Source organism: Equus przewalskii, chromosome 19, assembly GCF_037783145.1.
Source record: "Equus przewalskii isolate Varuska chromosome 19, EquPr2, whole genome shotgun sequence".
Lineage (NCBI taxonomy): Eukaryota > Metazoa > Chordata > Mammalia > Perissodactyla > Equidae > Equus > Equus przewalskii.
The window spans coordinates 50,987,732-51,015,359 of record NC_091849.1 but is presented as its reverse complement, the minus strand read 5'-3'; the positions used below and the strand labels follow the sequence as shown (position 1 = coordinate 51,015,359).

The following is a 27,628-nucleotide window of genomic DNA, read 5'->3' as shown; positions in this document are numbered from 1 at the left end:
GCATTTTCAAAAGGAGAGTCCATCTCAGCTGGCTGTATTCCTAACCTCCTAAATGACTGGGATTTTTGGTAAATGACAGCCCTTCCATTAGCAGGGACCTTGGGCAATCATCTGGTCCAGCCCATGCCTTGAGGCAGGTAAGATATCATTATCCCATTTTACAGATGAAGCAATCCTGGTGCCCACTGAGGTAAAGAAACTTGTCTCAAAGTCACATAGAAGTGGCGGGTGACGTCCACAAATCGGGTCTGCTGCATCCCAGGACTTGTGCTTATTTCTGCTATGTCATATTCTGTTTCACGTAACTTCTCTGGATCTCCATTTTTCTACCACATTCTAGAGTTAAAATATTAGCCATCCTAATTACTGTGTGAAAGTTCTTTTGAGTGTCCCAGGCTGTGGTTTATCTGGGAAAGGTGGGTGGTGAAAAAGCCTTTCCAGAGTTGATGTGCTGGTTGTCTGGAATGGAGTCCTGAATTCAGAATCTGAAGAGGAATCTGAGTGTGTGATCTGGGATGAATTTGTTAACCTCTCTGAATCTCAGATTCCTCATCTGTTTAAAAACATGCCCAATTCAAAATATTTTTTGAGAGTCAAATGAGATTTGTTTGTGAATGTATTTTGTATGGTTCAAAGAAAATAGTTTTCAAAGTGAGGCCCAGGGAGTCTTGGAGGTCCCCTAGAGCCTTTCAGGATGTTTATAAGATCAAAACTATTTTCATGGTAATACTAAGATGTTATTTGCCCTTTTTTTGCTGTAAATCTCTCACAAGTATGCGGTGCAGTTTCCAGAACTTACATGACATGTGCGATTGCAACAGACCAAAGGCAGAAGCAGATATCAGCTGTCCTGCTGTCTTGTGTTAGGTTAGATACTAAAGAGATTTGCAAAAGTGGTAAACAATGTGTCTCCTCTCAATTTTTATTTTGAAGATATAGTTACTTTTCATAAAAATGTTAAAATGTAATGTTATTACTATTATTTTAGACTAATATTTCAAATATTTTTCAGTTCTAATTTCTCATATGGTAAGTATTGACAGATATAACCACATAAACAAAAGCTCTTTGAGATTCTGCTTATTTTTTGAGTGTCCTGAGACCCAAAAGTTTGAGAACTGCTGCTATACTGTACAAATAGGTGTTTTGACTTTGTATCATTGGCCTTTTTTTTTTTTAAATGATTCACATGATAAAAAAAAAGAATGCATGCTTCTTATGGAAAATTTAGAAAATTATAGATAAATATCAAAAAAGAAAGAAATGTTATCAGTAATCCCATAACACAAAACACAGCTGTTGCCGTTTTTGTTGCATTTGCCTCGGTATTCTTTAATTGTAAATAAGTGATCTTTGATTTCACGAGGCTTCAAAAGTTTAAATTGAGGTGACATGAGGAGAGTTAGGCTGTTTTTTGCTGGTCCCTGGACCCACCTGCAGGATCTCGGCTCCCTGGTTGTGTCTTCTTCCGGTGTGTGCTGTGTGCTCATCACTGAGTCTTCACATGGCACATATGTCCACCATTTTCTTCCTCTCCTGCTTTGCCCCTTTGGTGGTGGGAGCTGCTAAGGTCTCCACAGCCTGCTGCAGAGGATAACTCAGTTGCCAGGGTCACGCATCCCCAAACAGGCTCGGCTGGGCGCCTCTACCTTTGCTGGGCGCCTCCACTGCCGCTGATGGGGGCTCCCGGGCTGCAGGAGTTAGGGTGCTGGGTCTGCTGGAATCGGTGCTGGGTGCCAAAAACCCTTGCTGTGGGCAGGGCCTGCCTCCTCAAGTGGTATTTTGTCCTGTGTGAGTTGATGGTGTGCGGTTTTACTGAAAGCATCTCTCTTCGTGTTCATCATCTTCCCCTTTCCATGCTCGTCCTGAATACGAGCCCATGGGGGCCTAGAGAGGGGGCGGTTTACACTCTGAGTGCTAAGTACCACCAGGAACAGCCATTGCCTGATGACCAAGGTGGAGTACTTTAGGATTTAATACTTTATGGCAGCAGTTCTCAAACTTTTGGGTCTCAGGACGAGTTTTCACTCTTAAAAATTAATGAGAACCTCAAGTACCTTTTGTTTATGTGGTTATATCTCTCAATATTTACCATATTAGAAACTAGAACTCAATGTTTTTTGAAATATTCATTGATTCACCTAAAATAACAGTAGCAACTCATTACATTTTTACATAAATAACATTTTAATGAAATAGAACCATAAAACCATATTTTAGTGAGAATAACCATAAAAATTATATTTTTTATGAAAAAAAAATTGGGGTACCTCGCTTCTTCATGGAAATGATGGGATCATATTCCTGCTTTGTTTGGGCTGTGGTGCTTACCTTTGAAAAAGTTGATGTTGGTTTCCTAATTTGCAAAATTATTTAAAAAAATAGAATAATTCTCTCAATTCTGAATTTACCCACGTTGTTATCAACCTGTAGGACACCTCATTTCCTGCCGTCTAGCACAAAACCAAAGGACAGCAAAATGTTTATAGGAAATGGGAAACAATCTACCACGATAAATGTGAGAGCTTGTTTTTTCCCCTTTTAGGGGGTTCACCCTTGGGTTCATAGTTGTGATTTTGGTATTACATATCCATATGTTAGTCATAGTTTCTATTAGTAAAACAGTTCTTAAGTTGTATGAAGTAAATATTTTAAAATTTCACAATGTTTTCCAAAGGGCACCCTGACGTGCAGGGGCTTTCCCACCTGAACCACCGACTGGGGACTCTCAACAGCCAACCGTGTGTGTCTTGTCTGCCCAGAGATATAGAGAAAGACCACTACGTCAGTCTCTTTTCTCAGAACAGATGCAGCTCAGAATCCAATTTAAGATGACTCAGGTTGGTCTTTAGAAATGAAGTATATTATACAGAACATGGAGACTCTCCACATGAGAGCCACAAATGACTTAAAATTTGAGAAACTCTAAAGGAAAAATCCAAAGTTCAGTGTTACACAGCACAGAGAAGTGACCCCTGAGAGGTCTCTCGAGTACGTGCTTTAAGAACTGCCTGTGCTGGTAAGTGTCTCATAGGGCTGGTGATGGCCACCCTCTGAGCCCTGAATGTTGACTCAGGTGAGACATTATGGGGCATTTTCTGATTTTATGGTGTGTCAGATATGTCCATTTGGGTGCCAACCTTTAGAAGCATAAATAAAGAGGAAAGAGATTTATTTTGAGGTCCTGGCTATATTCAGGCTTACCTCGATGGGGGATGTGTTAGTAGATCTCTAATAGGTGCAAAATGAAGATACTCAATTCAAAGGAGTCAAAGTGTAAACACTATTTGTGGATCACATAACTGGAAAGGAGAGGATTGGAGCTGGCCTCAGGCTTGCCTGTATCCAGCTCTCTCCTCTTCCTCTCCCTTTCTTTCTCTCTCCCCTCTGGTTTTTGCTCCCTTGTTGGTTTCATCTCTCAGATTCTGCCATGTGCCACCAGAGATGGCCATAGCAGCTCTGAAGTCAGGCTTCCTGGCTGAGGATGCAGTGCCTGGGACAGTCACAAAGAATTATCCTTCCTAAAATGCCTAAAGCACCACTGATGATGAAAGAACCCAGAAAGATCTCAATAGGCAGGCTCCAGAGGGACAGGGAATTTAAAAGCAGAGAGACTGAGAAATCCAAGCTACAGTGGTTGAGGTTGGTCACCAAGCAATAGGGCCTCTAGCCACCTGCCTTTTAGGGCAGGATTCCTGTCTTCAGGGAGGAGACAGAGGCCGGAAAGAGCGAGGTGGAGCTCCGAGTACATAGGAGCAGAGACAAAGACTCCAGACGTTGAACGGCATCGGGCAGTTCACGCAGGACTGTGGCCAGCAGCCGTGTCGCCTAAGTGCTTGTGAGGTATTATTTCTCTGAACTTTGGTTTCCTTCTCTGCAAAAGGGGGAAAATAAAAATAGCATCTACCTCGCAGGGATGCTGTAAAGATCAAGTGCTTAGCACCTGACACGTTGTAAGTGTTTGGTGAAGGGAAGCTGCTATGATTATTGTTATTAATAACAGGGACAGAGATCCAATTAGGAGAATTTGGGTAAGAAGGTAGGACCATGGCCTTCAGAAAGCAGAAGTGCTGTTATTACCAGTCCTGAACATAAGGTCATAGCTCAATCAGGGTGTGGAGACAGCATCTCAGTTCTTGTCTATGTCAGAGTAGGGTTGGTTCTTGGAACAAGGATGGATCTGACGCTGTAGCTGGGATACCAGCAGGGCCTTCTGTGAGAAGGCAAGTGGAAGATACCAACCTCACCATGAGGGAACCATAGCAGCTTAGCCGGGGAGCCAGGACTAACACTCAATCAACAGTTAAAGCAACAGTACGTACAGTAGCATTACAACTAGGCAAAGAATACCTGTGTTTGGTGATGGATGTAGGGAAAAACGCAAGTCTGAAAGGACACGACCAAAATGTAAACCGTGGGAATCTCTAGGAGATCAGAACAGGACTTTTTAAAAGACTGTGAATTTATTTTGTAATTAGAAAAAATGTTAGTTCTAAGTGATCTAAGACAGCATGGAATTTAGTTGAGTTCTGGAGCACCACAGAAGTGAGACATCATGTGTTCTAGACTAGTGTGGGACGTTCTCATAAAGGGGTGGCATTTCGGGGGTTCCTTAAGGATAGATATGTGGGTGGGAGCAGACGCTCTGGAGGGTCCTCAGCTAGTGGATAATCCTGACAGGTGTTCTTGTTATCAACTTATTGCCTCTCAGCTCTAAAGCTCCTCTTTGCCCTGCTCTGTGATTCTGGAGCTGGACCCCGTAGACATTTCTCTTTTGCCAGTTGGCGCACCGCTAGGCTCGGTCCTGCTACAGTGTGTTCGGGAGATAGAGAGAGAACCTACTGACCAAAGAGGGACTGCAAAAGAGAAATGCAGAGTCTTAACCTCCAGGTGGAAGAGGAGTTCCTTCATGAACTGAAAGACTGGTGAGAAATGTCAGCATTGTCGGAGACCTCTTAGGGACTGCCTCACACAGCCTATGGGGCTCCCTAAGCATTTTGCCTTCTGGCCTGCTCATTCCTTCCTCCACAGCGTAACTCTGATGGTCCAGACCTTCCTGAAAGGTCCCGACTTCTTGTGATGCCGATCACACCACACTTTTCTTAGCACTCTACCTTTGCCGATGATATTGCCACTACCGGAACACCGTCTTCTATTCCTTGATGCCTTGATGTATCCTTATTTATCCTTCAAAAGGCTGATCAGGCATCATGTTGGTGGAATAAGTTTCCTCTGATTCTCTTCCCTCCAGCTTAACACCTTCCTCCTCTGCACTCCTTCTAGACTGTCTCTATTCCATGCATCAAGTTATCTTAGGCTTATTTAGTGTTTGTTCATCTTTTCCACTAGACTGAACTTCTTTTTTTTTTTTTTTGAGGAAGATTAGCCCTGAGCCAACGTCTGCCGCCAATCCTCCTCTTTTTGCTGAGGAAGACTGGCCCTGAGCTAACATCGGTGCCCATCTTCCTCTACTTTATATGTGGGACGTCTGCCACAGCATGGCTTGACAAGCGGTGCCGTGTCTGCACCCAGGATCCGAGCCGGCGAACCCCAGGCCGCCGAAGCGGAACCTGAGAACTTAACCGCTGTGCCACCGGGCCGGCCCCTGAACTTCTTAATGGCTTTCATTCTCCCTTGTATCTCCAGAGCCCAGCAGACTGCCTGGAACACAGCACTTGGGATGTGCCCAGACTGCTGAGGACTCTCTAGAAGGGAGAATTGTATTATTTGGGTGGAAGTAGAACATTCAGAATTAGTCAGGGGGCTGGCCTGGTGGCGCAGCGATTAAGTTCGCACATTCTGCTTTGGTGGCCTGGGGTTTGCCGGTTCGGATCCCGGGTGTGGACATGGCACTGCTTGGCAAGCCATGCTGTGGTAGGCGTCCCACGTATAAAGTAGAGGAAGATGGGTGCTGATATTAGCTCAGGGCCAGTCTTCCTCGGCAAAAAGAGGAGGATTGGCTGCAGATGTTAGCTCAGGGCTAATCTTCCTCAAAAAAAAAAAAAAAAAAAAAACGAATTAGTGGGACATCACTGTTAGAGGCAGGATAGCATTTTGCTTTTTCTGGTTTAGGAGATGTTGACTATCCATTATCCCAGTAAATTCCATCAGCGTGACAGCTCTTTACCGGTGTCTGTCTGTCCTCTCTTGTACACAGGGAGGGGTAAATGATGGGAGAATTAGAATCGATTGTTAATCAGTCTGCCTTGAGCCCAACCTATGAAATTTTAAGAAGGGAAACATCTATACTTTCTCATAAGGCTCTTTTCAATGTCTATTTCAGTTAAAATGTCCTCATAGCATAAAGGAAGAGAAAGTTCAGGGGCGCACCATAGAATATTCATCACATTGCTGGCATTCTGCAGAGAATTGGGCTGGTGAAGCGGCCCCCTTGGCCTTACCTATCCCTAGCTGAGAGCATCTAGATTTTGATTGGACTATCGCCAGAGCTCATTAGCATAGTGTACCTTGACCTGGATTAGGGAACAGCAGCTCACCTAGAAAATGACCAGAGCCTGCTGGGACCTGAACCAGAGGTGACAGCTTTATAACACGGTATTGTCTGCATCTCCATAAGAAGTCAGAAGGTAAGGAAGACACAAACTCTGGGGAGAGGCAAATGTAAGGGATACGGTAATGGCCTCCCCATTTCTACAGGGTTTTATTTGTTCTATTTGGTTTTCTGTAGAAATGATGAAAATTGAATACACTTTGGCCTGAGTTGCTTTAAAAAAAACAGTCTTGATGAATTTAGTTTTTTGGTCCTGGAGGAAAACTGAGTTTAGTTGTTTATGTTTTAAGGGCTGCAAAAGTCTTCTTTTTTATGTTTTGTTCTTCATTTTCAGGGAAATACAAAATTAATGTTCATTTATTTGGCAAACATTTATATCAGGAAAATTTAAAAAGCAATGTCGTTTTTTCTGCAGCAAGATTTTTGATTCTGCTCTCCTTGCTTTAAAAGCAAAAGAATTATATCTACATTGCCTAGGCTTAAAAGAATGTTGTCTGCTTTCCGAAAAGTGAATCTTCTTATTCAAGTTTTTAAAAGAAAAATCAATCTATTCCAATTAACTATAACAAATTTTAGGCCACCTGAGTTACTGTTGTTAATGTCGAAAGAGGTAAGTACACAAAAAGTTGCTATCACATGTACAATTGATATTTGTGTCTAATAAACTTGTTACTTAAGTCTCCTGAATTAAAGTCAACCTGCGGCACCATTTCTTCAGTTACTCAGTGTCTATTTCCCAAACACAGAATTTGATTTAAAAGTCATGGGGATTTAATCTTGCATGTCAGCATTTGTATCGGGGTGGGGGGGGGGGGCAACGACTTCAAGCCTTTTGAGTCTGCAACCACTAGATTGCAGGTGAGTGTGGGTGGGGGGGCAAGGGAGGGAAGAGACTCCACTTAGCTTGTTATTTAATGGCTGAGAACTTCATTTATATGTTCAGTCAACAGTCCCTATATCCATACACTTTCGCTCAATACATCTCAGTGATTGACAAGTATTCGGGTTACATAAAGTTAAATAACCAAGAACAGAGCACACGAGACTTCCTAAGGTTGAGACTATTAATCCAATTTGTAGTTTGAGTTTACTAGTAAGTGATTCCACGTAACATCCTCTCCCCTGTTTTCACAAGAGCACCAACGGATAGAAATGTTACGCATGTCAACATGTTCATTTCATCTTCTACTAACAAGCACCTTTCATCTGCAAAATGATTAGTTTTTTTCTCAGGATAGAACTTTCTCTTGCTTTTCTTCTCTTTCTTTCTTTCCTTCCTTCCTCCCTCCCTCCCTCTCGTTCTTTCCTTCTTTCTTTCTAAATCCTCTTTAACCAACTATAGCTAGAAACTAGAGCAGTAGTTCTCATGGGGTAAAGAATGAAGTTGGCACAAACGTTTGTGAATATCTATCGTTTACATAATCCAATTTAATCAAAGTAAAGTGATGCAGAATTTTCTTGTGGGCCGCAGGGAAGAAGGAGATCACTAAGATAAAAGTCAGAGCGTCTTGAAGGGTGCTTTGAGTTAAACAAAGTTGAGAAACGCTATTTTAGAGTGGTGGTGCTCAAACAATTTTCCCCCTCCCCAAGGGACCTTTGGCATTGTCTGGAGAAATTTTTGGTTATCACAACAAGTAAGAGTGGAATGCTACCAACGTCTAATGGGCAGAGACCAAGGATGCTGCTAAACATCCTACAACGTACAAGATAACCCCCCAAATAAAGAATTATCAGGTCCAAAATGTCAATAACACCGAGGTTTTAGAGGAATCTGATATGAGGATATCATTTGATAATATTTGAAGCTGGAAAGTGCACACTGGATTTATTGAGGAGACCAAAATTAATCCCTATGGTAATTTGGATTTAAAAAATACTCCTAGACACCTCTGTTGTGATGTTTCTCTCTTGTAACTTTAACCACACCTTCGCTAACATATGAAGGCATTTCTGTGGAAGCAACTCCAAGCCAGCTCTCCCTTCCACCCAACACAGGTATACGGAGGGAAAGGTCCTAACCATTGCTTACAGGTGACAACAGTCCCTACCAAGGCCTCACAGCCTGGGTCCAGCAACGAGAAAGGAAGCCCAAACCCGAAGGAGAAAGCAATGATCGCCGTGCTTCTGGTCCCCCATGGTCAAGCTTTATTTCTGCAAGACTGCTAACAGCATCTACATTTTGTTTTTATTCGTACGTTAGTGCTTGCAAAAATGCCAACAAAACAGATTTTCCTGGCAGACAAGCCCTGATTTGGATCTCTTTAATGGTCAGTATTACTATCATTTGTTTTTTAGTGTCAGAAAACAGTCTCCTGGTCTAAGCTGCTTGAGCGGACTGATCCAACCGTATTAAGAGCCTTTGAGAGCCAGATTCTCAGGCACTTCTGAGGGGAGCTGAATAGACGGACCCTGTGGGTGACCTGACTTTATCATGCAACCTGAAGACTTTGGTTCTGAGGACAAAGAGATATTAAGCTGGGATATTAATGATATGAAACTGCCACAGGTAGGTACTTGCGGTAAGAATCTGCCCTCAGCATTTGGCTCTGGAGCCTTGACTGTCAACGTGCTAAGACCTGGAAGGAAATTGATGAGGGTCCCGAGCAGACAAACTCCTCCAGAGCTGCGGCTGGACATCTGGCCGAGGAATTTTAAGAGATGTCGAGACTTACAACTTGAGCGAGTCTTTGCCGACCAGACTGCCCCAGGTATAGACTCAAGCAAAGAAAATGCTACCTCCCTTCTCTTTCAAAGCTGGCTTGGCTGAGGTCGCACCCGCCCTGGCCAGCTAGTAGGATAAAACCCGTGATAATGTATTTGCCTGTAGATTAACTCTTTGTAATGCGCAAGTTTTTTTTTTTTTAAGATTTTATTTTTGCTTTTTCTCCCGAAAGCCCCCTGGTACATAGTTGTATATTTTTAGTGGTGGGTCCTTCTAGTTGTGGCATGTGGGACGCCACCTCAGCATGGCCTGATGAGCAGTGCCGTGTCCACGCCCAGGATCTGAACCAGCGAAACCCTGGGCCGCCGAAGCAGAGGGCGCAAACGTAACCATTCGGCCACAGGGCCGGCCCCAGTGCAAGTTTTTATACAACCTTATTTGCTATAATAATGGTTTAAAACTAAATCTGTAACTGGAATGTCCAAATGATAGTGCTCTTCTAGCATATGGCATGCTCTTCTAGAATTTTCCTAAGTAATACACAGTACTTGCACACTGGGCTTCTTTCCAGCTATAGAATGACTTTCATTTCATATTTTCTTTGCCTTCATTTTTGGCAATCGACTTTTTAACTCTTATTTTGGTGGAAAACATTAGTTATTTAAAGCGGACTTCCTTGACCTCTGTTTTTGGCGTTTGAAGAATGTTTTCACTGGGAGTTGTTTGAAAAGATAAATAAGAAGGCTAAGACTGGAGATCACCAGCACCATGTAATGAAACGGTGAGGTAGTCTGCCGAGTCTGGGGAACAAGAAATTTGAATTATCCCAAACAGGGGAGAGGGAATGGAGATTCCACAGGCTTGATTTATAATCATTCCAGATTTCATGCTACTGAAGACTTCCAGATCATTCCAAATTTCACTCTAATGAAGATTTTCTTCCTGCTTTTTTTTTCCTCCCCAAATCCCCCCAGTACATAGTTGTATATTTTAGTTGTGGGTCCTCTAGTTGTGGCATGTGGGATGCCACCTCAACATGGCCTAATGAGTGGTGCCGTGTCTGCGCCCAGGATCTGAACCCTGGGCCGCCGAAGCGGAGCGCGTGAACTTAACCACTCGGCCACAGGGCCGGCTCCTGAAGGTTTTCTTTTGTTTCTCTTTACGTTTCTCCTTAACTTCCCCCCTACATTCTCTCTTGGTGGGTCTCGAGAGAGCTGGAGGGCATAAAGTGTGCCCTACTTTCCATTCATTTAAGGATGGTTGAATAAACCACAGCTAAATCGTGCAAATATCTACGCTAGCGGTTTATGTTTGTAGTTGCCCTTAATTGGTATTATGATTATTATAGCTGTTTTAGGGGAAACTTTAAGGTAAATTTTAATCATTCCTGGGTCAGGGACCCACATGTTCGCCTATTCCTAATTTCATGATTGTAGCACCCAAATGGAAGCTGGGCAGCCTCAAAATCAAGAGTTTAGGTAAGCAGGTACAGAGAAGAGGTTGCAATGTCACATCCCAGCACAGGGGTTTCATGGGAGTCTGAGAACCCCTGAAATGGCGGGCGAAACTGTGTACTAACATGCATTTTTTCTGGGACAGAAGATCTGTATCAATCATCAGATCCGTAGGTAAAGAAAGGAAGAACCACTTCCCCGGAGGGAAACTCGGGGCTCATAAAAGTTCATGTTCCAACATGAGTTTCCAGGAATAAAAGCATTCTCAGCTACCCAAGATGCTCAACTGAGATATGAGTGACAAAAATACACATTCAGGTTTGGAAATATATCATCTGTAGCTCATAGGAAAGGTTCGATTGCTCGTGGAAATTGCTAAGTGCCCCTCAATTTGTTAATTATGCCAGGGAAATTATTAACAGTGCAAAAGTCCCTTAACATTTTCTGAGCAGAGACAACGCCATCCTCGGCTGGGTTCATACCAGCTCTGAAATCTTATCAAGAGCCAGTTGAGGTGAAAAATAAAAGGCCTTGGAAAGATTTCCAAGCATAATGGCCTTTATACTTTGTGAGCATATCTGGAGGTTGAGTGTGTACCAGGAGAAGCACGGGGCTTGGAGACAACACCCTGGCTTTGAATTCCAGTTCTGCCTCTTTTTATTGTAGAGACTCAGGGAGTTGATTCCCTTTTTCTTTTTTTTTATTTGTGAGGAAGATTGGCCCTGAGCTAACATCTGTTGCCAATCTTCCTCTATTGTATGTGGGACGCTGCCACTTGATGAGCTGCTTGACGAGCGGTGCTAGGTCTCTGCCCAGGATCCGAACCTGTGAACGCTTGGCCACCAAAGTGGAGTGCACAAACTTAACCACTACACCACAAGGCCAGCCCTGACAATTCCCTGTTCGGAGTCTCTCTTTCCTCTTCTGAAGATGAGGTGGTTGCACTAAATGCTCTCTCAGGTACCCTTTTAATTCTAATAGTCTAGGATTTCGTGACCTGAGATTTGGAAGGTGGCCTGCATTCTAGAACTGTCAGCCTGGTGCCCACCACGATGCCTGGCACATAGTAAACAATGAACAACAAATATGAAATTCATTAATGAGTGGCTCCATTGCTCATAGTCTGTGAGACTCGAAACAAACCAATTTATTTTATTTTATTATTTTTAAACTTTTCCTTCTTTTCCCCAAATCCCCCCAGTACATAGCTGTATATTCTAGTTGTTGGTCCTTCTAGTTGTGGCATGTGGGACGCCACCTCAGCATGGCTTGGTGAACAGTGCTCTGTCCACGCCCAGGATCCAAACCAGTGAAACCCTGGGCTGCCAAAGCAGAGCGTGCAAACCCAACCACTCTGCCACGGGGCTGGCCCCCAAACCAATTTTTTTAAAGTCTTAGTTATCTCCTCTGTGAAATGAAAATAGTAATTTCTTATATAACCCACCTAAATCTCTAAGCTGTTTGGAACAGTGTTTCTCAAGCCATGTTCTGTAGAGTATAAGTTACAAAGAATTTTAATGGGTGTTGTAAAGAAAGAAAAAGAGAAATACTATGTTTGACACAGTTAAGCAGATTTCCTTAGTGTAGACTCAGAGACTTCTCATCATCCGTGCATTGGTGGCTCTCCAAGAGGAGGCCATGGTAGGCGATACTGTCCTAGCTTGGTTTTGACCATGGAGCCTTCTTTTCAGGGAGCCCTTCAGACAATTAATGTTTCCCAGACCACCTGTTTGGGCATAAAAAGGTGGTTTACAGGATCAAATGCAATGGCTTGTTATTATTCTAATTCCCCTAATTTTATCCTCTGTTCCATTCATACAAAGAATTTATAGTTTATTTTTCATAATTTTATATTCTTGCCAGAATTATCACTTCTGCAACACGTGGGCAAATCCTTCAACTTGTAGACAAATTGCTTTCCTGTTAATCCACTCACATGGTTCAAGTTTCAGAATGGTCACCCGAATGCTAATTGCATCTTCTGGTCCTGGAAACGCCGTATCCTTTTGACATCTCGGATACGTTCAGATTTATGGGTTAATTTTGGCCAGAGTGAATGATGATGTCCTCGTTAGGTCATCAAGCATTTTTGAGTGACTGGAATGTGCCAGATGCTGGAGCAGGCTCAGGGATGCAGGGGCCATTAAGCTGTTGACCTTCCATGGAAGGGCTCATGATCTTCTGGGCTAGTGGGACAAGATCAGTGCCTAAACAGAGAATCAAAGCCATATAGAAAAAAGCTAGAGGTGCTTGAAAGAGGGACTACGTAATTCAGCGTGACTCAGGCCTGGGGAGCAAAGCAGAGCATGTGGCGGTGCGCTTTCTCTGGAGACGAACATCGTAAAAGGTGAGAGGATTAGGGCAGGTGAAGAAAGCAGACAAGACAATGGGGGCAGAGCAGGGCATCCAAGTCTGAAGGCGAGTCAAAGTCTACATTTGAGGGAGATTGTGCACAGGCCTTTGGCAAGGAGATAAGGGAGGCTACTGGCTGGAAAGGTGGTTTGGACGCAGGCCGTCCTGAGAGGATTTGGTTAATTCATAGGCAGTGTGAAGCCACGGGGCTTACGCGGCTGGAAAGTGTGATCAGATCCAGGGTGCAGAGAGTCTAGTTGCCCTGGCTGAATCATTCCTCCCGTATATTTGTTTCATGTCCGTTTCCTCCTTTCACCTGCATATATGTCATTATAAATCTTTGTTTCACTTGTTTCTGGACACTCCTAACTTGTGGTTATTTTGATAGCTTATCTCCTTAATCCAGCCCCCAGGGAGCCTAGCCCAGAACTGCGGGCACTTAGCTCACTCAAAATTGTCCTTGATAAAGCTCTCTATTCCAGGCCAACGTAATTACACCCATTTTGCTTTCCCTTCCTATTCCCCTTAAATTACATTTGCATTTTAAAAGCTCAAATATAACTGCTTTAGAGACTGCTCGGTCCAAGCAGCAAATGTTTGGTGTTGATTTAGACTCAGCTTCATTAAAAATCTTCCTGGGGCCGGCCCGTTGGTGCAGCAGTTAAGTTCGCACGTTCTGCTTCTCAGCAGCCTGGGGTTCGCCGCTTCGGATCCCGGGTGCGGACATGGCACCGCTTGGCACGCCATGCTGTGGTAGGCGTTCCACGTACAAAGTAGAGGAAGATGGGCACACATGTTAGCTCAGGGCCAGGCTTCCTCAGCAAAAAGAGGAGGACTGGCAGTAGTTAGCTCAGGGCTAATCTTCCTCAAAAAAAAAAAAAAAATTCCTTACATGGTCCTGAAAAGTGTCATATTCTTATTAATACTGATTGTAATACTTGAGAGCTTGAATTCCCTAAGAAATTTCTTTGTTTTGCTTCTGATGGAAAATTAGGAAGAAAATCAGTTCCTTTCCCCCCTATTAGTACCCACTTCAGATAAGAGCACCCACTCTGTTCCTAACACCAGCGAATTTCTCAAAGCAGAAATACAGGGTGTTCCATAGCGCCACAGCACACAAACACCCTGAATCATTTTGTTCCTAAGAATGAGCAGTTTTCAGATAAAACTCATGGCCCAAGCCACCCTAAGTCTTTCACAAAATTCCAAGGTTTAAGTATATTTTTTGTAGACAACACATAAAAACATACATCGGCTAAACATAAATACAGGCCAACCCAAAACCCAGTGAGTCAAGCACAAAGAGGCCACATCTTCACTTAGTTGATTCCCGGACCATGGTTTAGGCAGCAAAATTTCCTTTGCCTTAAACTTATGAGCAAAAGTGAATCTTTGAGCTCTTGGTGTGAATTCCTGTGGCTAAATGTAGTCAGAAGGAGCTGGTTGTAGTACGCAGATGTGTCTTGTTGCTAGGGAGCTAACAGGTAAACCAGACTCTGGATTTCTTGTCAATTATTATCTGACTGCCTGGTCAGGTCATGTTGTTGTTGGTCTGACCAGGACACTCATGACTTTGTCCTCTTCGGCCAGCATTCTCCTTGATCGCAAGGTCTTTTGAATTTCCTGAGACAGCTCCACCCAAATGGGCCCCCATGGTCGTTGACTCCCCCACTATTGGGGCCAGAATTCTTCTGCCACCCTGTGCTTCTGGTGTGACGGTGATAGGAGCATTACCACATCTCTGGTAGCAGAGATTCTCCTCTGGGTGCCTGCCAGGAGGTCCCTTACTTGGTAGAATGGGAAAGGGAAGGGAGAAGATAAAAGACAAGTAGGTAATCTTAGCGTAGTCTGAGCAAATGAACTTTTTGTCCTGAATCTTGACCCTTTAACAAAGGGAGGAAATTGCAGGATTAGCATAAGGAGTAATTCTTGCATTAACTCAACTGTATTTGTTGAATTGAATTTCTCCCTTTGATACCACTTGGAGTTGGGTTTCCAGTTGGCTCAGTAGATGTTCCTGAGAAGTTATACGTACATTGAAACACCGGTTGAATTTTTTTCTGTGTTCCATAAAAAACATCTAATTTTTCCCTCTATCTGACTTGCTTAAAGCCGTATCTGTTTGCTATCCCTGTTTTATTTGGAAACATTTATTTATAAGGAATTAATAAGCTATACTTGTCCTTAGAGAAAACCCGGCAGATAATTGCTCTATATGAAAGCGGACTATATTCCAAGTGAAAACCACTTTTAATATAATAACATGATAACATAGATATTTTTGATACCTTATTTCAGAATATTGATTTTAATTTATTAGTTTTATATAATAGTATAATAATGAATATAAAGCTTCAACTAGTTAAGTAAATTAAAATGAGGGGAGAATGAAGAATGCTCTATGATTGCATAGCGTTTCAAAGATTTTGAGTGAGCTAGAAGATTGTCTCAGTAAAAAAATTACAGAAGTCATAGAAATATTAATTAAACCCCCAATGAAGTTACTCATGAGATTATAAAATATAAATTAGTTAGATTTACATGTTGGAAACCTTGAGAATATTCCCTTTAAATTATAAACTTCTTAACCAAGAGGAAAAACAAAGAGTTACTCATGAAAAGTTAGAAATTAAAGTAAACAAAAGACCTGAAAAGAAGAAAATGTTTTGTGAGGATTTGCAAAACAAGATTAAGAAATGATTATTCTTTCTTTTTAACTTTTACCTCTCTGGTGCCTTACATTTACACGGCTTTCAGAGGTCGCTATCATTCTTTTGACATCTGGGTCGCTTTGTATTATTGGAATCTGTGTTTTCTCTTAATTTCAATGTCAGAAGATGTCACAGATCCCAGTAAGAGTCCACATCAAAAGACTGGGCATGAATAAACAGCCAAAGTAATAGCTTGGTGTCAACACATTTACTCCTAGGAATTTTCTCGAGTCCATATGTTGTCAAAATCGTTACTTCATTATTAATAGAATTGGAAAATTAGGTTGCCAGTGATGGGCTGTTGAAAAAAAAAGCTAAAAAGATGGTGGAATGGAGAACATTGTGAGCCCTCTCACAAACCTCGACATTATTAAAATAATTGGAAACACACTGTGTTCTCCAGTTACAATGGAATCAAACTAGAAATTAATAGCAAAAGGCAACAAGAAAATCTGTAAATATATGGAAACTAAATAATGTATTCCTCGATAATCCATGGGTCAAAGAGGAAGCCTTTGGAAGGGAGATCAAAATATATATTAAACTGAGAGAAAGTGAAAAAACAAAGATGGTGGAGATCCTATCTTCTGCAGTAGCCAGAGAGCCTCCGCTTTTACTGGAAAATCTGATGTGCTCTCACAAATAACTCTCCTCTTCCTGGTTTGGGGGCTTTGTGGCTCTGACCAGCCTGAACAGACTGCTCACCTTTAAGATAGGAAAATCTCAGCTTTTCTCCAAGTCCATCTTGCCCTTGTCTATGCTACCCTACAACCATGCTTCGTATTTGAATAATTCAAGTCCACCAGTATACTGTTATAGTCCAAATTGTTAGGAAAGGTGCACATTTTAACACTTTAACCTGCATTTTTATTATTTCCGAAGATAAAATAGTAGGCTTTCTATGGCATTTTTGTGACAGAAAACAAGAGAGCACCATCTGGAGCTGGAGGTCGGAGGAAGAGAAGAGGAGCTGGGTGGAGAGAGCAGAGATGGGGCTGCGGAGCTGTTTCTGTCAGCCTGGGACACCGAGTCTTCTCCAGCTCAGAATTACCAGGGAATTAAGGGAGAGAGGGAAAGACCTGGAAAAAGCAGACGGTCCGTTGAGCATCTTGGCCTGGCCTTGGCTCTTTGCTGGTGACTCTGCTGTAGCTCCCTGATGAACCAGAGGGGACTTCTCCAGACCCCACACTCCTTCATCTCTTATCTTCTTGAGCAACTTCCCCTTCCTGCACCACAGCAGTTCAGTGCAGTGCATGAAGGGCTAGCCGTTGTCATTGCTCTGAGAAAGAGGTCCTGGGACAAGAGTTGCACCAATTAAGCTTTTGTTTTGTAGGTGCTTGGGCTCCTGCCCTGGATTTGGCTTGGCAAGGTTTAAGGCATGACGTAACCTGTCTGTGGGTCTTCTCGCTCCTGAATGCCGGTGGCTTTTACAACCACGTTGTCTGAGTGTGTGTGGCCCCAGATCTAGTAGAGTAACAACTAACACCGATACGGAACTTGCTATGTGCCAGGTGCTGTTTTAAGTGCCTTGTGTATGTTAACTGGTTCAATCTGTGAGGTAAGTACTCCTGTTACCTCTGTCTTACAGAGTAGAAAGTGGAGGCACTGAGGCGGCAAGCTTTCTGTAAGAGCAAGATAGTAAATATTTTAGGCTTTGTGGGCCATAACAGTCTCTGCTGCAACGACTTTCCTCTGCTGTAGTGTAAAAGTAGCCAAGGACAATGCTTAAATGAATGAACATGGCTGTGTTCCAATAAAACTTTGTTTATGAAAACAGGCTGTGGGGGGCTGGCTGGGTGGTGTAGTGGTTGAGTTCATGCATTCTGCTTCAGCAGCCTGGGGTTCGCTGGTTTGGATCCTGGATGTGGACCTAGCTAGCACTGCTTGTCAAGCCATGGTGGTGTCCTACATAAAATAGAGGAAGATTGGCAACAGATGTTAGCACAGGGCCAGTCTTCCTCAAATAACAAAACAAAACAGAATAAAACAAAAAACCCCCCCAAAACAGGCAGTGGGCTGGATTTGGCCCATGGGCCTTAATTTGCAGACCCCAGCCCTTAGCCATTAACTAGTACCACCTCTCATGTATGTGAAACCTCTCATTTATATTTCCTCAGACCCACCTCAGTTCCCATGACATTCCATTCAAATGACAGCTAGCATTACATAAAAGTTCAGTTGACAACACATCTGCTCTTTACAGTACTTTTTGGAAGCATGTTTTATCAATGTCTCCACTTTATGGAAGAGCATAATGAGGCTTCAGAGACAGTCTTATGTTACAAAGTTCTTTGGCACCTGTAAACTTGAAATCTAACCGAATAAATACCAACTTCCCTGTGCTGCCCTTCCATCCTGATGCTGATGTTTGCTTTTTTTCCTTCTAAAACGTCTTATCTTTCCTTTCTCATGTTCTATGCTGGGTTTTCCTGTTGGAGGAGCAAACGAGAGGCAGCCTGATCTCCCCTTCCGGACCTTCTAGAATCTTCTTTTCTGACCTTCCAGAATCTTCTTGAAAAATGTTTTTAGACCATGCCAGATCTCTGGAAGCTGTTGGGACGGGCACAGCCTGAGTTTGTCTTCTGAGACTGCTTAATGATTCTCACTCTAAGAAGTAGGTGGGATCTGTTACATGGAGCATCTGTGCACCAAAGCAGGGCCTAAGAAATGGGAGCGACAACATCAGGAACTAAGAGCTTATTCCATGCTGGGTGCTGTGCTAAGTATTTTTTATATATTATCCTATTTAATTCTCAGAACCGCTCTGGAGGTAGGCAAGTCTCGTTATCCTTATTGTAAAGATGAGGAAACAGAAGCACAGAGAGCCAAAGAACTTAGGCCGTAAGGATTGAGTGTCTGTGTCCCTGACCTTTTAAAGGAGAGCTTAATTAGATGTTCATAGTGTCAGTCCTGGGCAAGAATATAGAAGTTTCCAGTAAAAGTAAACTCTCCTTACTCTTCTGCCTTGTTGGAGGCGCACGAATATGGGAGTAGAGAAAAAAGAAGAATTGCAGGGGAGGAAATAGCTCTCAGCACCCTCCTGGACTGCAGCTCTCTAGTCCTCCCACTGCTTATCTGGTGACTTGACATAAACCCTTAGCATTCCCAATAAGGTAACTACCATGTGGTATGAGACATTATCTCACTACCCCACCGCAATGTTTTCCACAGTAATTGTGTAAGAGCACAATAATATTACTTCACCGTCAAAAATTCTGAGTGAGAAATGGTCAGAACACTTGTTATCAAGGGCTAGAGAAATATCAACCAGGTAGAGCTCAGAGGAGCTCACTTGCAGCTCATTTTGGTCCAGGGAGCAAACGTTCGGTAGGCACGGCAGTCGCGTCGCTGCTGCTGTCCTGTGCGCCCAGATCCCACCGACAGAATTAAATCCAGGATGGTCTTTGCCCACCTGTCACTCAGCTCTGGAGGGCCAAAACAACCTTCACGTCTATTGTCTCCACCATGATGGGCAGTTGTGTTTTCCAGCTTAAAATATAATGGTATTCTCTGTGTTTCTATCAGAATGTGAAAAAGACCGACTGGTTCCAGGAATGGCCAGATTCCTACGAGAAGCACATCTACAGCTCAGAGGACAGGAACGCGCAGCGGCACCTGAGCAGCTGGGCCATGCGCAACACGAACAACCACAACTCACGCATCCTCAAGAAGTCCTGCCTGGGCGTGGTGGTGTGCAGCCGCAACTGCTCTGTGGAAGAGGGGCGCAAGATCTACCTGAGACCTGCCATCTGTGACAAAGCCCGGCAGAAGCAGCAGAGTGAGTGGGGCTCCCTGGTACTGGAGAGGAAGCTGGCATCCATATAGATGCTCCTACCCCAATGGGCCACTACATTCCAGTACATCCCGAGGGCTCAGCCTTCACACTGCAGTGCTCCTGTGTAGGAACAAGGCTGTTCTTAGGTAGAACATATTAAGGAGAGCCAACCAGCCCCCTTGTCCCCCATGGGGGACTGCCCAGAGGTCCCCCATGGGTATCTGCCCCACAGATCTGCCATGTCCAGAGCACCCACCATTAAAACTGCTCCCTTGGGGTCCGGCCTGGTGGCTCAGCGGTTAAGTGCGCACGTTCCGCTTCAGCGGCCCGTGTTCGCCGGTTCAGATCCCGGGTGCGGACATGGCACCGCTTGGCAAGCCATGCTGTGGTAGGTGTCCCACATATAAAGTAGAGGAAGATGGGCACGGATGTTAGCTCAGGGCCAGCCTTCCTCAGCAAAAAGAGGAGGATTGGCAGCAGTTAGCTCAGGGCTAATCTTTCCCCCCCCCAAAAAAACCCCCAAAACTGCTCCTTTGGATTAAGGCACCTGACTCAAGGTGTCTGTTCGAAGGAAACTGTGTCACTTAGGGGACTAGCATTGATTCATCACTGCACCCCCATAAAGTTTAGGAGAAAGTCATTTATCAGATTGCCACCCCCCGTCTTGGGGGATGGGTCCCTGAAGGATCTCAGTGAGTGCTTTGATGGGGGGTGGGAGCAGTGGACTCGGTTTGAGATTATGTTCCATTCCATGCCGTAATCACATGCTGAAATATTTGCTCATTTTGGTTTTTTATCAGATTCATCAGATTGTGAAATAGATGCGTTCAGCATTCCCTGCGCCTTGCCCATTTCAGGCCTCAAGTTACTTCATGTCCTTTCCTTGTAATTTGTCTTCAAGACCTGCTCTCGGGGCGGGATCTGCTATCGGTTACCTACACTTTGTGAAAATTCAGAAGCTGTGTTCTCTCTCCCATGCGGCTTTGTCCCTTGACCCTTAGTTCTAATCGTGAAATGAAATAATTTTTTCCTCTTCTCTGCAAAGATTTTCGAATATCAGTAAAGAAGGAGGATGAAGTTTCAGCTCTGGAGAGCTCTCTCTGACCTGGGGACTCTCCCACTCTGTGGCATCTGCTGGCTCTCCCCACGGGTGACATGCTTCTGGGACATTTGGGTGGCCAGCCTCCTGGGGTCAGGAGTAGTGCCCAGTGGATGGAAGCCCAGAAAATTCTGCCCATGTGTATTCGCTGCCATTCTGATCCTGGCGGCGAGGCTGAAGCCGTCAGCACTGCGCAGGCTCAGGCGTCAGCTGCATGGCTCAGCGGCCGCGGTCCCCTTCCTCTGCTCTTTTGCAGGGAAACGCTGTCCCAACTGCGAAGCTCCTCTGAAGCTGATTCCTTGCCGAGGCCACGGGGGCTTCCCGGTCACCAACTTCTGGAGGCACGACGGACGCTTCATCTTTTTCCAGGTTGGCTTGGAGTTCGAGTTATGAGATAGGGTTTCTCTTTAATTCGAGAAGGATTTGCAGGGTGTGAGGAGGAGTTTCATGCAGGAGGTGCACAGGTGAATGAAAAGCTGCACCACCCCTGAGGCCCAGTCGGGGGAGCAACCATCTGTACCCCACCCCTCGACAGGCATCAGGTGCTGGACCCTTGGAGGGCAGGGCAGCAGCTGCCTCCACCTCGGCCTCTGTAGGGGAGGCGGTGCTCAGTAATCTGATCCTCTGGGGCTGGTTCAGGGCTGCGGCAGGTGGCAGACTTCCACAGCTTCCCAGGCTGAACACCACTCACTTCCACCCAGCTCTGTAGACCCGCACCCCTTACTTGACTCCCCTGAGCCCCAGTTTTCTGTAAAATGTGGATAGGAGGAAGTTCTCATGGGGGCGGAGGTGTGTACAGTGATGGAGAGCAGCATCTGGCAGCAGGCTGCCTGGGTTTGGGTCAGCGGAGCGCTGGTTGACCTGCCCTCTGAAAAAGAAATGCGCTGATTGATAGGGTTTGCCCGTTTCTGTGATGTAACCCGTTCCCACCAGGGCTGATTTCAAGCTCCCAGCCATTTTTAACAACCGGCTCATGAATTTCCTGAAGGTCTACAATTGGCTCTCGGCTCAGCTGGCTCCGGCACACTTGGAATCCTAGCTCCCAGCTTACTAGGGGAGGTTACCTAGGTGGTGGGATCTCTCCATGCCTCAGTTTCCTATTCTGTAAACTGGGGGTGATAATAATGGGCTGGACCTCCCGAGATTGTGTGAAGATGGCGTGAGACGGTGTGTAATAAGCGTTCCTTGTTATCGCTACGAAGGTGACTTTGCCAGGTGGGGGAGAGGAGCCGCGGGGAGAAGCAGCCTCAAGGGCACAGGCAGGTGGGCCAGAAGGCACATAGCGGGCTTTGGAGGAATTGCAAAGGCTGGTCCCGTCTGGTTCTGGTGGTTGGTGGCAGCAACACCCAGTCAGATGGCAGAGCACAGGGTGAAACTGGACACACAGTGACGTACAATCTAGTCATTTATTTCCCTCCTTGTCTCCTTTAAGTCAAAGGGAGAGCATGATCATCCAAGACCAGAAACCAAATTGGAAGCGGAGGCAAGAAGAGCAATGAAGAAGGCACAGTCAGCATCTTCCTCCGGCTCCCTGAAGCTCAAGGGGGGCCCCGAGACAAAGGTAACCCTCCCCTGTGTGTTGAAAACATGCGGCAATTTGCCACCCCTACGACGGGGGCAGTAGATTTCCCAGGTCCCTTACCTATGGATGAGAGCTAAAAATCTTACAGGCTCATCTACCAGCAAGCATCCACCAAAGAAATGGAATGTGAGGTTTTCCTCTTAATTTCTACCATCTTGGTGGCATACTGTCAACCGTAAATTCCATGGAATTCTAAAATCATCTTCCCGACAATAATTAAAAAGAGGCTTGAGGGGCCAGCCAGGTGGTGCAACGGTTAAGTTCGCATGTTCTGCTTCTTGGCGGCCCGGGGTTCGCTGGTTGGGATCCAAGGTGTGGACATGGCACCGCTTGGCAAGCCATGCTGTGGTAGGCGTCCCACATATAAAGTAGAGGAAGGTGGGCACACATGTTTGCTCAGGGCCAGGCTTCCTCAGCAAAAAGAGGACTGGCAGTAGTTAGCTCAGGGTTAATCTTCCTCAAAAAAAAAAAAAAAAAAAGAGGCTTGAATTAGTCCTTAATCTATATTTGGCACTCTGTATTTTGATTCTGTTAGAATCAAAATTAACTGAAATGGTCTCCACAAAATATTAGCCTCGTGCTTTCCCCCCCACCCCAAATTTCTATTCTTCACTAAACAGTTTATTTCCTCAGCATATTCTACCCAGATGAAATAACCAGGAGGTTTCTGAAATGATGGTCATCGGGGGGGCGGGGCTGGAGGCCCCTCCCTGCAGCCACACTGTGGTGTGAAGGCTGCGGCTCTATGATGACTATAGATTTGTGGGTTTCTCGGCTTAATAGTGATAGCACCTTCTACACTTTCCTACAGTTTCATGCTCCACGTTTCTTTTCAGAGAACAGAGATGGAGCTGGTCTCCCTGGAGGCTCTAAATGTAGCTTACATAGGAAAAAAAATGTAATTTGAGTCTGTGGTAGGGAAGTGTGCGCCCCGAGCCCAAATGGCTGGTCCCTCATCTCTTCTCCCAGCCACGGGACAAGTGGAGGGCGTTTCCTCCCTTACTCTCTCTGGTCGAGTCTCTCCTCCTCTATCCTCTTATTGGTCTATAGTCTGCATAAACAACTTAATTCTTAGCCAGATTCTTTTCCTGTGACTCACTGGAGGACAATATACTTCCTTCATTTATAAAAATAAATTGACCACTTCATATTCTAGAGGTCCTATTTATGATCCAACGAAATTCCCGTGAATTCAGAGAAAAGTCTCTTGAGAGAAAAAAGAACAACCCTAATGTCGCAGACTCCAAATAGCACTAAAAGATAGATAAGGAGGGAAATGATAATGTGTGCGTGTGTGTGTGTGGGAGACAGAGAGAGAGAGATCCCCTGACAGTTGTACTGAGCATAAAATAAACCTTTGAAGCCATAGTTTGAGTTTTCTTAAAGAAGCCCGTAGAAGTTCTCACCAAGGCCGTTGGGACATCAGATTTGCGTTTGAGGGTGGAATGTTGTAAACACACTCACGTCTCCTCAGGATAAAGGGAGAGCCCGCCTTCCCTGGGTTGGAGGCTTACAGTGGAAATGGCAGCAGGCTTAGCCTCTTTCAGGTCTTGAGTGGTTGTGGAAAACTGTGCTGTGTGTTTGTGCTTCAAGAATGTGAGGAATGGGGATCCGCCAGAGTGCTGGCTTGTCCAGAGTAACTCGGGGGTACCAGTGGTAGTAGTGTTGATTTGCTTGACTTATTAACGTGAGCTTTTCGCTTTTCTTTCAAGTCTCTTCCAGGGGAAATGCAGACTTGGGGAAATTTACCTTTAACCTGGTCTTTCCAAGAAGGCGTCCAATTGTCGGGCAGTTACAGTGGACATTTAATAGGTAACATGCCCCAGCAGAAGTCACTGAATGATTGCTTATCCCTCTCCAAGGGTTATGGTCTGGGGGGAGCCGCCAATATGGCAGACCCCACTTCCACCTTGGGCCCCGCCAAGCTCTATGAGAAGTGCAAGTTGCCCAGTGGTCGGCTTTGCAGCAGTGGGGAGCTGCTTCAGCCGGTCTCCGGAGTCTTCCCTGACTACAGTGATCTGCAGCCATGGAATAAAAATGCTGCTTTGGGGAGAAATCCTCTTAATGACAGCTATTGTCCCAATTACACTTTTCCTCTGACCAACTGGCCTTACGACTTCTCCCCTTCCCAGAACTCTGCAGAACCCTTTTTCCAACAGATTCCAGTGGAACCACCTGCAGCCAAACCTAGCTGTCACCCATTATGGCCAAATCCAGGGGGTGATCTTTACGAAGAGAAGGTGCATGCAGATTTTAACAGCTACTACCCTTCCACCACAGGCCATCCCCCTCAGGAAGACCCCTTTCTCCTCACCTACACCCCTCATCCTCACCACCAATATTCGCTGCCAGGCAAGAGTAGCAAATGGGATTTTGAGGAAGAAATGAGGTACATGGGTTTGGATCACTGCAACACGGAAATGCTTCTAAACTTCTGTCCTTTAAGATGATCCCAATCTGAACCCTTGTGCACTGTGAGGTCCAGGAAGACAATTTGGTGCAGCCACTGTGGAAAACAATATGGAGGTTCCTCAAAAAATTAAAAGCAAAACTACCATATGATCCTGCAGTCCCACTTCTGGGTATATATTTGAAGGAAATGAAATCACTATCCCGAAGAGGTAGCTGCACCCCCATGTTCCTTGCAGCATTATTTACAATAGGCAAGACATGGAAACATCTAAGTATCCATCACTGGATGAATGGATAAAGAAAATGTGGGGTGTATATATATGTATATGTATATATATACATGTATACACACGATGGAATACTACACAGCCATCAAAAAGGAAATGCTGTCTTTTGCGACCATATGGATGGACCTTGAGGGCATTAGGCTAAGTGAAATACATCAGACAGAGAGAGAGAGGCAAATACTGTATAATCTCACTTATGTGTAGAATATTTAAAAACTCCCAAATTCATAGAAACGAAGATCAGATTTATTGTTGCCAAAGGCAGATGGTAAAGAGTGGAAGAATTGGGTGAAGGTGGTCAAAAGGTACAAACTTCCAGTTTTAAGATAACTAAGTTCTAGAGGTAGAATATAGAGCCTGATGACTATAGTTCACAATATCATATTGTATATTTCAAACTTGCTAAAAGAGTAGATCTTAAAAATTCTCATCACAAGGGAAAAAAATCTGTAACTTTGTGAGGTGATTGATATTGACTAAGCTTATTGTAAAAATTTTGCAGTATATACATGTATTGGATCATTATATTGTACACTTTAAATGTATACAATGTTATAAGTCAATTACATCTCAATAAAATTATATCTCACTAAAACTGGGGGAGAAAGATGACTGAAATCTTTTACAATCATTCAAAAAAGCTGTTTTGGTAAATGACTGGAAGAATTTCCTTAGGAAACAGTTTTCAGAACATAACCACAGATAAATCAGAATCAGTCACAAGCAGAAGGCAAGACGTCTTTCTTCACACCAGTATCTTCCCCTCCCACCCCCCAACTCTAGTCCTCCCATCCTTAGCGAGGAATGGAAATTGGTCCAATGAGAGGGGGAGGGGTCCTCTGCTTTTTTTTTTCCCTCATTGTTTGGGGCTCTCAGCAGGTCAGCTGCATCATCTGTTGGGTTTTCATTGTCCTTGATGCATATTGAACAGAGCAGGGGTGTGAAAAGCCCACCTAACCAGGAACACATCTATACCTCCTCGGAAACTGAGGATGAGGGAAAGGAGAGATGGTAGAAGAGCTGTGGAGGTGCAGAAAGACAGATTCTATCACCGAAGTATGGAATACTTCGTCTAGTACTAAACACGCAGGATAGTGTACAAAATAGGTGTTCTCTAGTTGACTTCTAAGACTTGTTGAGACTAAGAATATGACCTAACCTCATTTCATAAATAAAATGGCCGCATGAAGAGAAATTCCAGTGGTGCCAAACGATCTCCTCTCTTCTTTCCTCCTTCTCCTCACTGTCTTCCCCTTCCCTGAGGGCTTAGATTTCATCCCATTTCCTTTATTCTTTATAGTGCCTAACTCAGAGCCAGCTTCAAAATATGTGCTTCAGAAATGTTTGCGTGGAAAAGTCCTTGTGTAATTAACACGGCCGTAGTCGGGCAGCCATATTTGAATGCCAGTTCCTCTTTTTTGCTGAAGTACTTTACAATAAAGATGAGCCTAAACATGAAATCTGGAAAGAACTGTGCAATAAACAAATATTTTCAAAATAAATGATATTTTTTATTTGAACTGTAACAAATGCACATGATATAAATTTGGCTTCCGCTCCCCTGAAGACAACATTGACTAGTTTCTGTCTATTCTTCCAGAGATAAGAGATAGAGTCTGTAAATATATATATGAGTGGTTTCATATCAGATTCATTTCTAATATGGCTTTTGTCTTTGTAGAACACAATTTAGGCATCAGATCCTTATAAGGAGAAAAGACCACAGCTGCCTCATTTTAAATGGCGCATGATACATTCCATGACTGTTTTATAATTAATTTAAATAGTTCCCTATTGATAGACATTTAGATTGGTTTGAATCTACTAAATTCTTTAGTCTAAATGTGTAGAATTTATATATTCAGTTTAGCAGAGTTATAAAGTAAATGCTTGTAAAAGCACTACTTAGGCCAAGAAATCGAACTTCCTGGCACTTCAGAAGGTCCTGGATTGCAGCGCCCGACGCCTGATCACAAGCTCCTTCCTGCATCCCCAAGGTGATCGCTAGGCTGGCTCTTTATATTTTTACTACCTTTATATGTATTACTAAACAATAGTTTGGTTTTGCTTTTTGGAGGGAACCTAACAAATAGAATTATATGGTATACTGTAAAAAAATTATTAAAGTATAATGTACACACAGAAGAGTGCACAAGTCATAGCCTACAGCTCAATAGATTGTCGCAAGAGCACACCAGTCCAGCTGCCACCTGGTGCACATGCTCTCCTGTCTTGCCTTTTCTCCTCAACATGGTGTCCATAAGAATCATCATATTGTCGCGCGTAGCTATAGTTTATTTTCATTGCTGCATCAAGTTTTTTTCTTCTCACCTAAAATGCCTTTCCTCCGTGCTTAAGATGGGTGTCTCCACTTGCTAAAAATTTTGGCTCAAAATTCCAGGCAGGAGCCAGCCCCGCAGCCAAGTAGTGAAGTTCACGTGCTCTGCTTCGGCGGCCCAGGGTTTCACCAGTTCGGATCCTGGGTGCGGACATGGCACCGCTCATCTTAGCCATGCTGAGGCGGCATCCCACATGCCACAACTAGAAGGACCCACAACTAGAAATACACAACTATGTACCGGTGGGCCTTTGGGAGAAAAAGGAAAAATAAAATCTTTAAAAAAAAAAAAAGAAAGGGATTCCAGGCAGTAGTGTCTGATGAAATTCAGCTCCCCTCAGGGGTCTCCAGGATTTTGCATCTCCACCCTGCGCAATTCTTGAGTATAAACAACCAGTTATAGACCTATCACTGTTGGATCCAAGGGTTTGAGTAAAGATGAGAG

At 44.2% G+C, this 27,628-nt stretch overlaps 1 protein-coding gene across 1 annotated transcript; it reads left to right on the top strand.

Annotated features, from left to right (window-relative positions):
• Positions 1-25,440, top strand: GCM1 (glial cells missing transcription factor 1). The gene is made up of 6 exons (XM_070584800.1): positions 1-137; positions 8,807-9,017; positions 19,216-19,468; positions 20,821-20,933; positions 21,997-22,125; positions 23,859-25,440. Exons 2-6 carry the CDS (start codon positions 8,943-8,945, stop codon positions 24,594-24,596), a joined length of 1,308 nt encoding a protein of 435 aa, XP_070440901.1. The 5' UTR covers positions 1-137; positions 8,807-8,942; the 3' UTR covers positions 24,597-25,440.
• The last annotated feature ends 2,188 nt before the right edge of the window (positions 25,441-27,628 follow it).

Coding starts and splice junctions, on each gene's coding strand:
- GCM1 (XM_070584800.1), top strand. CDS start 8,943: ATGCAACCTGAAGACTTTGGTTCTGAGGACAAAGAGATATTAAGCTGG. Junction 19,469..20,820: donor AGCCCGGCAGAAGCAGCAGA/GTGAGTGGGGCT, acceptor GCTCTTTTGCAG/GGAAACGCTGTCCCAACTGC. Junction 20,934..21,996: donor GACGCTTCATCTTTTTCCAG/GTTGGCTTGGAG, acceptor GTCTCCTTTAAG/TCAAAGGGAGAGCATGATCA.